The 15995-nt window shown below is 41.7% G+C and overlaps 1 protein-coding gene across 1 annotated transcript in view; it reads right to left on the reverse strand.

The window, feature by feature from the left end:
* Positions 1-469: 469 nt before the first annotated feature.
* RAD51AP2 (RAD51 associated protein 2) overlaps positions 470-15995 on the reverse strand; it is a 15905-nt gene continuing 379 nt past the window's right edge. The window contains exons 2-4 of the mRNA XM_069099339.1: positions 14036-15986; positions 4925-5008; positions 470-848 (exon numbers count right to left, since the gene is read on the reverse strand). Of these exons, the coding sequence (XP_068955440.1) occupies positions 730-848; positions 4925-5008; positions 14036-15986 (2154 nt within the window). The 3' untranslated portion in view covers positions 470-729. The remainder of the gene's footprint in view (positions 849-4924; positions 5009-14035; positions 15987-15995) is intronic.

A 15995-nucleotide genomic window follows, 5' to 3' on the forward strand; every position in this document is an offset into this window, starting at 1 on the left:
CTCATGAGAGCCCTACAAGGTTGCTGCTTTTATTATCCCCATTTTACATTTTATAGCTGAGGAAACAAAGGCAGACAATTTATTAAGTGACTTTCCCAGGGTCACAAAGCTAGTAAGTGTCTAAGGCCCTATTTAAACTCAGGTTTTCCTGACTCCAGGCCAAGCACTCTACCTGCTATGCCACCTCGTTACCTCACTATGTGATATGGTGGCCTCAAAGGAGAGTCATTCTTGCCTTCATAGAGCTTGCAGTCCAATACAGGAAATACAGCACAGACATAAAAATATGATACAAACTAGTGACAGGTGCTATGGGAGGCACAAAGGGCTATTGTTGTTGCTGAGAGGCTGAGGAGGAGCCATTTCTCAGGGAGCAAGAGAAAATCAGGCACCTTCTTCCAATAATGTTTTTAAATTAGTTATCTAGAGCCAAGTAAATTATCACAGAGAAAAAAATGCTAAGCAAACATTTTTCAGCAAAATGAAGAAAAAAGTTTAATGGTTCTATTCTTTTTAAAGAAAAAAGTTGAACTTAGTATTTTATAAAAAAATTTAATTCTAAAGATAAGATTAATCTTAATAAAATACATTATAACTTAGAATAGATATTAAAACTCTAAAACTGTAAAAAGTATGTTACACATAAAAAGGCAAATCAACATTTTAGGCATGCCTAAGTCTTCTGAGATACAGCACTGTGATCTCTTCTTTTATGGTCTCAAGAAGAACTCATTTCAGGTAGGGATGAAGCTGTTTGGGCTTTGCCTTTCTTGACAAACCAATTCTGATTGGACCACGGCACGTCTTTAGAGGATAGACTCTTACAATTCCATGGGATAAACTGCTACCTAAAATGATGCAAGAGAAAAAGTCAAGGAGGAAAGCCATTATTTAATCTACCCCTAGCTCCTATGTTAAAGAAAGGTATTTTTGATCATTTGAATTAGCAGTTTGGGGCTTGTGTTCTTGGTAGATGTCACTAGTCACACTCCAGTCCTAATTCGTTTCTTTCCTGGTACCTCAGAGGCATTCTTCTGACCAAGGATCCTCCTTAACCTTATCCTAGGTCTATCCCAACAAAGACAAAAGAGTTTAGTGGAGGCCCAGCTGTTCATAAAATACTTAACCAGATGGCTACGCTCACCTTCCCTCCTGAGCAAAATGTAAGAACCATATGGAAAGCTTTTAGTGGACACCTAACCTTGTTCGGATAGCTCTCCTGGAACATATTTAGTGGGAACAAGCTAATTGTCCCCCAGGACTGATTCCTTTGACATTTATTAAGCAATTACCATCTTCAGGTGAACTAGATGATAGACGAGACAAAAGCTAGCTAAGGCTTAGTCCCTTCCCTACTGAAGCTTACTGTCAAATTTAGGAGATGACACAAACAGCCAGCAGGGACTTCCTAAGTGCCAGGCAAGGTGCCAAGCACGAGGGCCACACAGACAGGCCTTGAGAGTTGAGAAGCCTGGGATGGTTAGTGCTCGTCCCCTCTTCCTCAAGTTACTACATCTGCACTTTTCTGTTAGCATGATGCATCTCACGCTAGGAGGAACCATTTCTTTTTGTCTTTGCATCCCCAGTGTGTAGCAGAGTGCTCAGGATATTGTAGGGGTTTCATATCGCTTGGTTTGGATGATTTCCCTCCACTCTGTCCTGCTCAGGCTACATTTGGACTGCTTTAATAAGTTTTAAATATCCCATTAGGAAAGCCATAGATATCCATCCTGGAAGAATGCCAAGAAGGGAGAGATGGATCAATCAGCCAATATTTATGAAGGGCCTACTATGTGCCCAACACTGTGCAAAGGGCAGGGGATACAAAAGGAGGCAATAGACCCTGATCTCAGGGACCTTACAACCTAATGAGGGAGACAAATGCAAAGTACACATTTACACACACATGCCTGTGTGCTCGCACACAAGTTAAATACTGGATAAATAGGAAATAATAGTGGAAAGGCATTCAAATTAAGATGGGTTGGGGAAGGCTTCCTATAAGACATGAGATTTTAGTTGGGACTTAAAGGGAGACAGGGAAATCATCAATCCAGTAATGGGGGACAACCAGAGAAAATGCCCAGAGCCAAGAAATGTAGTGTTTTGTTTGTGGAACAGCCTGGAAACCAATGTCACTGGATGTTAGAGTTCATGTCACAGAGGGAAACATAAGAAGGCTGGATGTGGAGGAGGGGCCAGGCTATAAAGGACTTCAGGTTTTTGTATTCCATCTTGGATGTACTAGGGAGCTACTAGAGTTTATTGGGGGCGCGGGGGGTTACATAGTTGGACTTGTGTTTTAGGAAAATGACTTTAGGGGTTGAGTAGAGGATGGACTGGAGAGAGAAGAGACTGGAGGCAGGCAGACCCCCCCCACCTCCCCTCAGCAGCTATTAGGTGATAAGGGTTCAGCTCAGGCATTAGGTGATGAGGGTTTGCACCAGAGTCGGGGAAGTGTCAGAGAAAAGAAGGGAATGCATTTGAGAGGTGCTGTGGAGGCCTTAGTGATAGCCTGAATCTAGGGGATAAGAGACAGTGAGGAGAGCAGGATGCCTCCTAAGTTGAGAACCTGGAGGACTGGGAGGGTGGTGGTGCCCTTCACAGTAACAGGGAAGACAGGAGTGGGGAGGGTTTAGGAGAAAGATGATAAGTTCATTTTCGGACATAGTGACTTTCAGATGTCTGCTGAACACCTTAGAGATGGGAGATTGGAGGTCATTAGAGTGGTTGAGGTAGAATAGGTTGATTTGTGGATTGTCAGCATAGAGATGTTAATTAAATCCATGGGAGCTGATAAGATCACCATGTGAAATAGTAGAGAGAGAGAAAAGACGGCCTAGGACAGAGCCCTGAAGGACATCTACCATTAGAGGATCCAGCAAAGGAGAAAGAGAAGGCCCAGTCAGAGAGGAAGGAGGAGAACGAGGAGAGGAGTCCCCAGGACCTACAAAGATGAGAGTATCAAGGAGGAGAGAGTGACCACCAGGGAGCAGGAGAACTGAGAAAAGGCCATTGGCTTCAGCAACCAAAACACCACTGGTGACTTTGGAGAGAACAGTCTCAGGGGATGATGAGGGAGGAAGCCGGACTATAAGTGGATAAGAGGAGGGTGCCAGGAGAGGAGTAGAGGTAAGAGTTGTGGGCGACCTTTTCCAGGACTTCAGCCACAAAGGGCAGAAGAGCTGTAAGATGATCGCTAGCAAGGACGGAGGCTCGAGTGAAGGTCTTTCAGGAGATACATGGACCTGTTTGTAGGCAGCAAGGAAGGAGCCAGTAGACAGGGAGCATTTGAAATTAGGCGGTAGGGTGGGGATGACAGAGGGCGCAATCTATGGGAGGAGACCAGATGGAATGAGATTTCCTGCAGGTAAAGGAATCGGCCTTGGCCAAAAGTTAGCTCATTTCTTCATGTGAGACAGGAAGGAGAAGGCAGCAGAAGGAATCTGAGTGATGACAAGAAATAGAGAGGAGAGAAGAAGAAGGGACAGACTGCAAGGTCAGAGTCTCCTTTGGAACTCATAAAATAACCTAAGGCAGGTTAAAATGTGACTCTAGGGTAATTATTCACCTCATCAGCTGACCCAGTATGTAGGCAGTCAATGGATAAGACAAACACGTGACCAGATAACAAGCCAGGGCCACAAAAGCAGCCCCAGCTGGACAGGGCTGAGAAGATGGCCAGGCCTATGGGACTGGGCCAACTCAGAGGTGCAGTTCGTGGCTCCCGACAGGACTGGAAAGGCTTCATCTGTCCCCAAACATCTTTCCCACCTGCCTCTCACAAGCCATGTTTCCTTTCTGAACTGACCAGAGATGTTCCTCATTAGAATTAAACCACAAAAAAGGGAATACTGTCTGCAGAAAGTTCCTGTTATACAATGGGAGGGAGAGGCATGGAAGTATCCTCTAGCCTTCATTCTTAGGATCTCTTGGCTTGGAGATGACTTTGTGGTCACTGTTAAAGGTTAAAAATACTTGACCCTAAGGAGGATGAGACAAATGTTAAAACATTAGCCCGCCCCCATGAGGAGTTGGGCAAGGGGGCCCAGGAGGGTGCCTAGGTCTGGTGTCAGGAAGGTGCAGTGATAAGGGGAATTCTAAAGCATGACAAAAGACTTTCCTTAGACATTTCGCTACTTTACAATTTTGCCCAAGTCCAACAGAGCTGACCAGTATTAGAAATGTTGTTATTCTAGCATAACTTCTTTTTGAATAGCATTATCTTCTTTGTGTGTTGTAAATAAAAATAAAAGAATTATCTACTGTACCTAAAAATCATATTATAATGGCATCATGAGATTAGAGTTGGAAGGGTATAACCCTTCCTATAGTGAGTAAGTGACTTGATCGAAGTCATACAGTCAACAACAAAATCTGGGTGGTCGGAGTGACACCAAGTTCAAATGTAAACTCAAATTATATAAAATGAAATTACCACATGAATAACAATCAGAAATTCAGTCTACAGAGTCCTTTGGTAATAAACTTAACTGAGATGACATCATTCCACTGAAAATTCAATCCAGAAAAATTCCATTTTAAACTTCCAATTTTAAAATAATTTTCTGGGCCAAACCTTTTGTAGAGAGTTATTGATGTGCACATTAGAAATGTTCTTCCATGTAAGAGCTATTCTACCAGAGAATTGTAGAAATAAATCAACCTTGATATTGGAATATGCTTTTGCACTGAGAATAACATCTCTAGTGTATTTTTCAAATGAGATTCTAAATGACATTTCAAGTTTTGATCATTTTAAACACATATGAATTCTACTTAATGAACTTATAAAAGTTACCAATGTACTCAAACCATGTTCCTTTTCCATAATGTTAAGCAAAAATCCATATTTTATTTATCTTTTAAAAATAAAATATTTCAATAGTCATAATAAATGTCCTAGAAAATAAGGTCATCTTACCTCCTTTCAGTAAACTGTGAATTCTTCCTTCCATAAATGCATCAGAGAATAAAGCAGGATTCTGAGAAAAAGCTTTTTCAAAATCTACAAATAGAGACAAATAATATTTCAAAATATTCATTTGAAGATGAGCTTGAACAATATCATGAGCCAACACGTTCCCTTGATTTGGCCCCTGGTACCTACAGGCCAAGGTAAAGGCCCCACGTTGTTTAGAAATCAGCCAGTTCCTTACTTTATACACATTTTAGGATCAAGTGTTTTTGCTATCTACTCCAATAATGCATAAATAATCATGGAAAATATGGCTTCTTTCACTTTTCTCAAGGCCAAAAGTGAATGTATTTTCCCATAACATCTCACTTTTACATAAACTTTGACTATGCTTATGATGCAAAATACTTAATTAGAGAGGCGAAAATCTCCCAGCCCATTTAATGACCTAGTAGAATTCCTGGTCTCCAAAAGAGTCTGTGTTGGCTCAGAGTCCATTTTATTCAACAATAAAAAGGTCTAAAGACATTCAGGAGAGTGATGATGCAATTAGAAAAAAGCCCCCAAGGAGCCATCAACCAGAGAAAAATGCCTTCTCTGTCCTTCCGCAGGAGCTACATACATCTGTACATCACCTTCTGTAGGGGCAAGGGAAGCTCCTCTGTGAGGAGTAAGATCATACAAACCAAGGCCCCAACTCAATATGACCTTTCTATTACCCTTAGTTGTTTGGGAACAGAGATCCTGAGAACTTGAGGGCTGCTCCTCTCCTGGGACCCTGGCCAGGTCCATATCTCTTATATATGATAACTGCCCAACTCCTGGAACTAGCCACTCCAAAGAAACATCGATCTTGGGGGGGCCTTGGAGTGACTGGCCTCCATCCCAGGCCTCATACCATATACGATGCTTGCTAAAAACAGCTGGCAGTATGTCCTCTTTGTTCTCAGCACTACTTAAACTGTAAGATTCAGACCCCAAATTGGAATCTCACCCATGGAGGAGACGTCCTACCCGGGACCTTCTCGTGCGGGACCCTGACGGCTGTACCAGGATTCCCCAGCTTGTGTGGTCAGGTGTGGGTGCTTCCCCGCAACGGTGATGCTTGTGTATATGTATACATATATATCCACTATTACTCATGGCTGCTCTTACTCTGTTATCTTTAAGCCTCTTACTCTGTTATCTCTGGTTTCTTTCTCACTTGCCTATATATACATAGATTCTGAATAAATATTCTAAAGAAATTGCCTTGGGTCTTTCTTGGAGTGCCAAGCATTCCGTTTATGTGAATCCTGAACCTCCTTAATTGGACACCTGCTTAGTTCAGGTGTGACCATTCCTGCACCCATATTGCTAAGAAAGGCCTGAAGCAAAGGAATATCTATTGTAATAGACGTTCCGGAAATTTTTTTGTACGTAAAAAATGGAGAAACCCACTTAGCCCTGTACTTAAACTGCTAGAGGAATCATTGTCATATCCAGCCCCCAGCACAGGGCCTGGCACATAGTAGGTGATTAGGAAATGCTTGTTGGATTGCCTAGAGAACCTAAATGCACTAATGTTTCAAATTTCTGCCTCTTTTCTACAATCAATCAGTCAATATTCAGTGCACACTTGCTGGGAGCCAAGCACTGTGCCAAGGGCTGAATAAGAAAATTAGACTTAGAAGAAGGGCAGCCTTTCATTGCTGTAGAAGAGCTGCCATTTATTAGAAATAGGAAGCTCTTTCCCTCATGGCTAACAGTGTTCATCTCAATTGTATTTCAATTTATCTGAGACATTCCCTATGGAGGTACACATGAGACTAATCAGAGCAAAAATCATTTAACATTTCTAAAATGATGATTTTGGAATATGGATTTTTAAATACTAATTTCAGATTGCAAGTCCTTACCAGAATGAATATGAAAGCTGGAAGGAACTTTAATTTAACAAACACTTGCTGAGCACCTATAATGTGTTAAGTCCTGAGAATCCAGAAATGAAAAACGGTTCTGCCCCTTCTCTCTGGGAGGAAAACATAGGTGCCAAGGCAAGATTACAGACTACCATAAGAAGAGCATTATTACGTGGATGGGTACATGGGTCTTAAAGGTATAACTGAGACCACAGAGATGAGATTTTTGAGACCTTGACTAGGCCTTAAATCCATTTTTAAAGTATTTGTACATGAAATTGAAAGCAAAAGAAACAGAAAGACCAATGAGACAGAGAGGAAGCATAGTGCAGAGAGTACCAAACTTGGAGTCACGAAGGCCTGAGTTCAAGTCCAGCTTCAGACAATATAGATGTGTGACTCCATGAAAGTTACTTAACCTGTCTGCCTCAGTTTCCTCAACTGTAAATCAGGGATAATAATAGCATCTACCTCACAAGGCTATTGTGAGGATGAAATTACATGGTATTTGCAAAACATTTTGCAAACTTTAAAGCAATATAAATGCAAAGTATCAGGAACTAAAAAGAAAAATGAAAATGTCAAAATTACTAGATAAAAATATTAAACTAGATATTTGGATTAGGAAAAGAATTTAGAGGGCATCTCGGGGAGACAAAGGCATTACTACAGACATTTGAGAAGCAAATTACAGGCCTAAGTTTATGAGATTTTTTTTTCCTGTGAAGACATTTCTACAAAAGTATCATTGTTCATGAGGGGGAGGAAAGGAGATGTGACCAGCTGATACTTAAACTCTTTTCAAGGGTTTTTTTTTTCTGTTTTATTATATATTTAACCCATTTTACTTCTCTTCTATAGCACAGGAATATACATCACCACCTACCTCAAGAACATTTCCTACTGGGTGCCCCCCAGGCATCTCAAACTCCACAAGTCTACAAGAGGATTCATCCTCCTTCCCTGCAATCCTGACATTCTTCCTAGCATCACCACTCTTGTCAAGAGAACCTCTATCCTAGGCACACAGGTTCACAGGCTCAGAGCCATTATCTCCCTCACCCATGATATCCAATTGACTCCCAAGTCTTGTCAAGTCTCATTCCATAGCTCACATCTCTTCCCTTCTCTTCACTAAAAGCCACCAAGGGCACTTTTTACCTCTTGCTTGGGCCTGAGCAATCATGTCCTAATTGACTTCCCTCCCTCTCTAATGCATCCTTCACACAGCTGCCAAAGTCTCAATCTTGGGGGAAGGAAGTTCCTGAGACTTCCTCTTCCCTCTAGAATCAAATACAAAGTCCTGTTTGTCACATAAAGCCCTTCACACTCCGGTTCCAGCAGATCATTCCAGGCTTAGTACACATTTCTCTGCTCAATTCTGCTTGGCAGGAAATGGACCTTTGTGCTGCCCATCCCACATGAGATTTCCATCACCCACCTCCTTCCCTCCACTGGTGCTATCCCTAGCTAGTCAGGGCCCACTCAGAGCCTACCTTGAGTTCACAATTGCTAGGGCCCTCTCCCCCAAAATTTGCTTTGCATTTATTTTTGTATTTGTTTATCTGATGCATACTATTTCCCCCAAATAGAATGTAAGCTCCTCTAGGGCAGGGACTGTTTTGCACCTAGCACAATGCCTGACATACAGTAGGTATATTAATAAAATGCATGCTGTGTGAATAAGAACACTTGCACTTTAATCAAAAATACTACAATGTGTTGATCATGTTACCTTTTAAAACAAGCCTGAGTTGCTTTTTCAAAGTGATTACATATATATAAAGGCTGAATCTACACACAAAAAAATTCCAACCATTTTGAGTAATTGGACAATTCTTTGATTAACTGACCAAATATCAGGACTGGCTGCAACAGCTAACAAAGCACAGTACAAAAAGTGGGCATTTAATAAATATTTATTCAATTTAATTGCATGTATTTTAAGATTATGGGGTTTAGCTTGGAAAAATTCTAAGCAATTATTTCGTCCAAACCCTCATTTTAGAGAGAGAAAAAAGAGAACCAGAGACCAAGAGACCTGCACATGGTCCCTCTGGTTTTAGTCTCTACCATCTTAGGGAAGGATGTGGGAAGGATCCAAGGCAGTGCTAACTATGTTAGCACAGCAGGGAAGGAATTGAGCTCCCTATAGAGATAGAAAGGGAACAGCTGTGGCCAATAGTCCAAAGGAGCCAGGAGACCAATCTCCCTTCCATGCCTTCTGCCAAGCCCATTTAAGCAGGGACAAATCAGGCTTCTCCAGCTAAAATTTATAAATTCACCCTGTACCATGGAGTGAAAGGATCACATAATGTATGCAGGGTAAAAGAGAAGAGACAGAGAGACAGGTGGAACCCAGGATGTGTAGTGTCCCTCACTGAAGAGCTGGAGTCCATGAGATTCTCCCTTGCTGTGGGTATTAATGTGCCCTCACCCTCCTGAAGAAGCTGCCAAAATAACAAGTGAATTCCTGCCACCCCGGTCTTGTCTACCTGCTGTCAGGCAGCGATGCTTCTCTGGAATTCAGCCACAGCAAGACCCACCCCAGAAAGGTCTGTGATAATGCTGTTTACTCAGGTCCAGCAGACACTGCCTACCAGTTAATCCCTGAACAGAGAATAGCGCATAATCCAGTGGGGCTGAAATGTGATTTATGTAAGGAAATAGTGTGAGATAAAGCAAGAAAGGTAGCATGGAAAAGCTCCCTAATGAGATCATGTATACAAAAGCCTCTGCAAATTTTAAAGCACCAAATAAATGTTTAGGGTGAAGACAATGATGATGTTCAGAGGAATTATGGAGGAGGGGGTCAAAAAGGGAGAAGTGAACAGAGAGCCAGCCTCTCAGTTAGGAAGCCTTGGGTTTAAATCCCCCCTTGAAACATTCTAACTGTGTAGCCCTGGGCAAGCCTCTCAGGGCTCCCCAAGTATCACTCTGAGATCATAAAGTGTAGAGGCCTACAGAGCCGCACTGACAGAGATGTTTCTGGAAGGGCCCTGCAGCAGAGAAATCATGGGCTCAAGCCAAAAAAGTCAGATTAAGGATTTTGATAGTTTTGCCTCTGGTAAGCAATGGAAAACCACCAAAGGCTGTGATTCAGAGGAATCACATCACCAGAGTGAGTTCAATAGGCTTCATTTGTCATCCTAAGCCTCCCTAAGAGGGTACTGCTGGTTCCTCAATGATAATGTCCACCACAGGCCCCTCTAGGGACACCTCTCTGGAGTCATTGTGATACATATATTACAGAAAAGATAATTTATGAGGGAGACCTGTCACCATAGTTCACTATTCCAATAGTCTGGGTGATAACGATCTGAATAAATCTGAGAGATGCTATAGAGCAGGGGTTCTTAATCTGGAGCCCATAGGTATATAGGTGATAGACTGATGGATGGATGGACAAGCAGACCGATGAACAGGCTGGCAGGTGGGACAGCAGATAGAAAGACAGGTAAAGAGTAGCAATAAGTATATTTCAAAATAATTTGATTGCTTTGTAATCATATGTATCTTGCTTTGTGATGAATAACATGATTCTGCAAAGAGGTCCATAAGCTTCACCAGTGTGACTGCCAAAAGGGTCCATGACCCCAAAAAGGTGAAAAAGCTCTGTTGAAGAGGAACAGTTGATAGGAAATGGCAAGTAATCAAACATCAGTGTTGGAGGACAGAAAGCAATCAAAGATGACACTGAGTATAATGACTCTTATTAAGAACGTGTCACATAGAGACTGACAAAATTCAATGCAATTTAATAAACATTTGTTAAGTACTTACAAGTAAGGCACTGTACAAGGTCCTGGGGTTACCAAAACAAAATGATTGCCATACATCCCAGGGAGGTGAGACAGAAAGAAGGATCTCATAAACACCAATATATTTGTCACAAAGACCTGGGAACAAAGTCAATGGTCATCAGATGGCTAAATGAAATGTATCACCAGGATGTAATGGGATAATGCTGCATGATAAGAAATGATGAACATTTAAAAAATGCAGAGAAGCAAAGAAAGGCATATTAACTGATGCAAAATGAAATCAGCAGTACCAGAAAAAATCTGTGTGACCACAATGCCAATGGAAACAGTCTTCTCCAAATTTTAATGTATGCAAGCTGTGTAATTCTAATGAGGAAGCCTTAGAGAAAAGAAGAGGAAGTGTACCCCCTCCTTCTCTGCTAAGGGGAAGACTACAGGTATAGACATCACATACACTGTCAGAATAAACTAAGGCATTAGCTGGCTCAAATGACCTGCTTCTCTCTTCCTCTCTGTTAAAGATGGTTCTCAGGGGACAGGAAGAGAGAAGAATATATATAAAAATGAATGTAATGGAAAAACAAAACATATCAATAAAACATTTTAACAAAGGAGAGAATATAATCCATGTCCATCCCTATAGTGGAGGCAGGAGGGATGCAGTTATAAGTGCAAACAGGATCATTCTAGAAGGAGAGACCATTAACAACAGAGCAGCACAGGAGCTGACCCTCGAGGGAGGCCAGGGAGTCTAAAAGATGGGGAGATGAGGGAAAACATTCTAGGCAAAAAGTTCAGAAGATTGGCATTGGCATGTGCACACGGTAGGGTATTGTGTATTTATGGGATTCAGAGGGCAATGTAAATCACATGAGAGGCACAGGAGAAGAAGGACTCCAGGTAAGGGCAGCCTCTGAGTAAGGACCATTTCTGCCATTTGCCTGGCAAATCACTTACCCTTTCAGCCCACACTAACACTAAAAGCCACGTCACAGAGCTGTTGGGAGAACCACATGAGAAAACATATGGAAAGCATTTGGCAAACTTGAAGGCATGATGTAAGTGCTAACTACCGTTATTATCACCATTCCTATTATTCTATGTGGGTGGAGGGATAGAAATTCCAGAATTGAGAGTTAGAAGGGACCTTCAGGGGTCTCTAATCCAACCCATGAACCAAAGAAATCTCCTCCATGACGCCTCTGACAAACGCTCACCCAACTTCAGCACCCTGCCTCCCTGGGACAGCTCTAACAGGTAAACTTCTCCTCTCCAACCTAATCGTGCCTCCTTAAAATCTCTACCCATTTCTCCTCGCCCTGCCCTCCAGAGCCAGGAGGTACAAGTTTAGCCAAGTTGTACTGTGCTGTCATGTAGAAATGGTTTATCCTTTAAAAACCCTGGGGACACAATCACTGAAGCAATGCAGCTTCATTTTGTGTGGATCTTCCTTACCATTCCCACTTTGGATCACACCCAAAGACTTGGATCTGCCTTATGCATCACTATCTTACTAGATTAGAAAATGTCTGTTTGAATTTGGGGCCACTTGAATCATGTGTAGAAGAAGCTGTAAATTGGGTGGAAATCCCTTTTTTATAATAGGAAAGATCACTGGCATTTATGAAGTTTGAAGTTTCCAAAGTCTGTTACCTACTTTTTCTCAAAGCAGCCTCACAATGACTCTGTAAGGTAGATACTGCAGGCAAAAGGATATTTTTATAGGTAATCATGTTATTAATCACACAAAGTAAGATACAGATGATTACAAAGCAATAGAATTATCTTGAAATATGCTTATGTCCTACCTACCTATTTAACTATCTGTCCATCTATCTTATATCTGTCTTTCTATCTGCCCTCCCACCTGCCTGCCTGTCCATCTCACCCATTTTATAAAGGAGATCAATGAGCTCTTCCCCCCTGAACCACATCACCCTAATTAGCCTTATGGTATGGGTTATTTGAATCAAGGATAAGTCCACTTGAAATACTGAATTTCTTGGCATCATACTTTTGCTGTTTATGTCAAAATGCCCAAATGTAAACCAAAGCAAAGTGTGCATTTAATTGTTGGAATCTATTGAGAGAAACCTTCCTTAACAACTCAGTGAAAACTACTTCCCTTTATAATTTGGTGTATTTGTGAGTGATGGGTTGCCCAGCTGTGGCAAAGCTGTGTTTTGGATTTGGGGGCAGAGATTGGGGCACAGATCTTGACCTTGACACAGAATTAATCAATGTGACCCTGGACAGGTTATTTCACCCTTGTACCCCTTAGTTATCTCAGCTGTACAATGAGGAGATGGGTCTAGATACCCTGTAGGCCCCCTTCTGGCCCTCACTCTAAACCTCCTGAGGGTTTTCCTTATTGACAGAGTGTAGGGCAAGAGGTAGAAGGCAAGGGCCTGGGGGCAGAGGGCCTAGAGCCCTTTGTGCAACATATTTTCTGTGAGCTGGAACAAGTCAGCTTACATCACTTAGACCTGATTCTTCACCTATAAAATTACGACATTGGACTAGATGGTCTTGAGACAGCTGGTGACACTGAGGATAGAGCACTCCAGTCAGAAAGACCTGAGTTCCAATCCCTGAGACTTACTAGCTGTGTGACCCTGGGCAAGTCACCTCACCTCCATCTGCCTCAATTTCCTCAACTATAAAATGGAGATGAGAATGGCACCTACTTCCCATAGTTGTTGTGAGGCTCTAATGAGATAATATTTGCAAAGTGCTTAACACTGGGCCTGGAACAGTGTTGTTGTTCAATCTAACTCTTCATGACTCCATGGACTTGTCCATGAGGTTTTCTTGGCAAAAATACTAGAATGGTTTGCCATTTCTTTCTCCAGTGTGTTCCCACTTTACCAATGAGGAACTGAGGCAAATAGGGGTTAAGTGATTTGCCAGGGTCACACAGCTAGTGTCTGAGGCTAGATTGGAACTCAGATCTTCCTGACTCCAGGCCTAGTCCATTATGCACTGTACCACCTAGTCACCCCATGCCTGGCACATAGTAGGTGCTTAATAAATTCTAGCTATCATTAATATCATCTCAAATGTGTTTCAAGCCCCAGGATTTTATAAGAATTTTCTACTATAATCCTCATGCTATAGATGTATGTTCATTCTTTTTGACAAAGTTACACATTCAGCTTGCAAAGGAATAATATATAGAGTTCTGGGCCTGGAATCAGGAAGACTCATCTTTGTGAGAATCCACATCTGGCCTCAGATACTTACCCTAAGCTTAATCCTGGATGAGTCGCTTCACCCTGTTTACCTCAGTTTCCTCATCTGTAAAATTAGCTGGAGAAGGAAATGGCCAACTACTCCAGTATCTTTACCAAGAAAACTCCAAACTGGGTCACGGAAGAGTCAGACATAACTGAAATGACTGAACAACAATAGCAACTATGAAAAAGAAAAAAAAAACAGGTCTATTTTCTTACCTCCTCCAGAAGGTGGATGGAGTAATTCATCATCTGATGGACTTGAAGGACAATATTCATGAGGTACTTCCTTTTTTAGATCCATACGTATTTTTTTCCACTTAAATGAACTTTGAGCTGTCTCTGGCAAATTCACACTTGTGACTGTATCACAGGGTAAAGAAGGTGTACATATCTTTTCCAATGAGGCAACTGTCAAATCTTCTTCTATCTTCTGGTGTACCTCCTCCACAGAATTGTTTGTGTCAAAGTCATTTTTCTCTTCATTGTTTCTTGTTTCTCCAATGCATGAAGCTTCTTCTTCCTTACCGATTTCATGAAACAAGCAAAGTTCTTTCAGTACAATATCAAATTCACTCTTCATTTGAAAATCACTCACTGTCTTAGTTTCTGTTGATAAACATTCTGCTGTTTTGTCCAGAGAACACCTGTTATGTCTTGTGATCAAATCAGTTTTTAATTTATGGTTAAATTCTGTGGCTTCATTCTTCAGATGAAAAAGTCTTGAATTTGCTAAAGTTTCTTCTTCTTTACCAATTTCAAAAAACAAGCAAAGTTCTTTCAGTACAATATCAAATTTACTCTTCATTTCAAAATGATTCATTGTCTTAGTTTCTGTTGATAAACACTCAGCTCGTAAGTCTGGAAAGTGCTCATTATTTCTTGTGGCCAAATAAGTTTTAAATTTATGGTTAACAAATTCTGTGAATTCATTGTTTGGATGAAAATGTTTTGAATTTGCTGAAGCACTTTCTTGCAAGATAGTCTGGTGCTCATTTCTATCAGCTGTGTTGTTTTGGTTATCATGTGCTTGGTTTCTCTCTCTAGCATCTTCTAAATTTTGTTTCCTTTCCATTAACAGGTTTGATTTTAGCATGCAAACCACGGTACTACCGGTGGTAATGCTGTGTTTCTGTTCTCTCTCTATCTTACTCCCATTAGAAATTTGGTAACTATGTATTCCCATAAAACTTTCTGTTGGATGTTTTCTATCATTCCAAATCAGGTTCTGTATTTTTTCTTTCCCTTCACTTAGGAAATTCCCAACCAATTCTTCCTGAGTTTTAGCCATGATATTTGGTCCTATGTAAATGATGTTATAGTTTTTCACCTGCTGCTCAATATCCAAGAAACAATTGAATTTGCCTTTGAAATTAAAACTACTGATATTAAATATTTGTTTCTTTTCAATTACTGTATCTTGGCTGTTCGTGTTCGTTTTGTGGACATGTTCAGTAGTATTTATTTGGCTACTGAGTGTAAATTGAGGAAAGTCCCTGACATTAAGAGGATGGAGAGCTTCCAGGCTGCTGGCTTTTTCAGCACTTGCATTATTATTGTAATCTCTCTTGGACAAAGAGAGGCTGTCTGTGTCACCAAGATTACTTAAGAGAAGGACTTTTTCAAAAGTATCAAAAACAGAAAAGAGTGTGTCTTCAGGGATAGCGTGGAAGGAATTATCACAGTATTTCTTGACATCTCTACCTACGTTCTCAGGGGTTATCACGTGGTCAGAAACACAGCCGCCTTCCTGACCATTCCCACACTCTCTGACCGCGCTGCGCTCGGACCTCATCAGGTGAGAAGCAGAACGGGAGGTTTCAGACGCGGTTAGAAGCCAAGTATTTCCCTGACGTGCGTTTCGGCTTCTTTTCTTGGGCACTGCTGACTCAGCCTCCTCCAGAAAAGGCGAATTGTTTTCACTTTTTAGTTTTCCGAGTTTCCCTTTTGGAATTTCATTCAGATGATGTAAAAACTCAAAACGGCTCATTTCGAGTGCTGAGCGCGGGTTCTGTCTCTCTAGCCATCTGGGACGACCCACTCGGTAACTTCCTTCGGGAGACCCTCTCTGCTGGGTCCAGACCAGGACCGCGCCCAGCACACAGACGCGGACGCTCGGGCTCCCGGGCGCGGGCAGCAGCGCTGGGCCCGGCCTGGCCCAGACCACGGCCTGCCCCGC

The sequence above is a fragment of the Petaurus breviceps genome, unplaced genomic scaffold (assembly GCF_028583685.1).
Source record: "Petaurus breviceps papuanus isolate PSGF00001 unplaced genomic scaffold, PetGlider_PUasm1.0 373, whole genome shotgun sequence".
Lineage (NCBI taxonomy): Eukaryota > Metazoa > Chordata > Mammalia > Diprotodontia > Petauridae > Petaurus > Petaurus breviceps.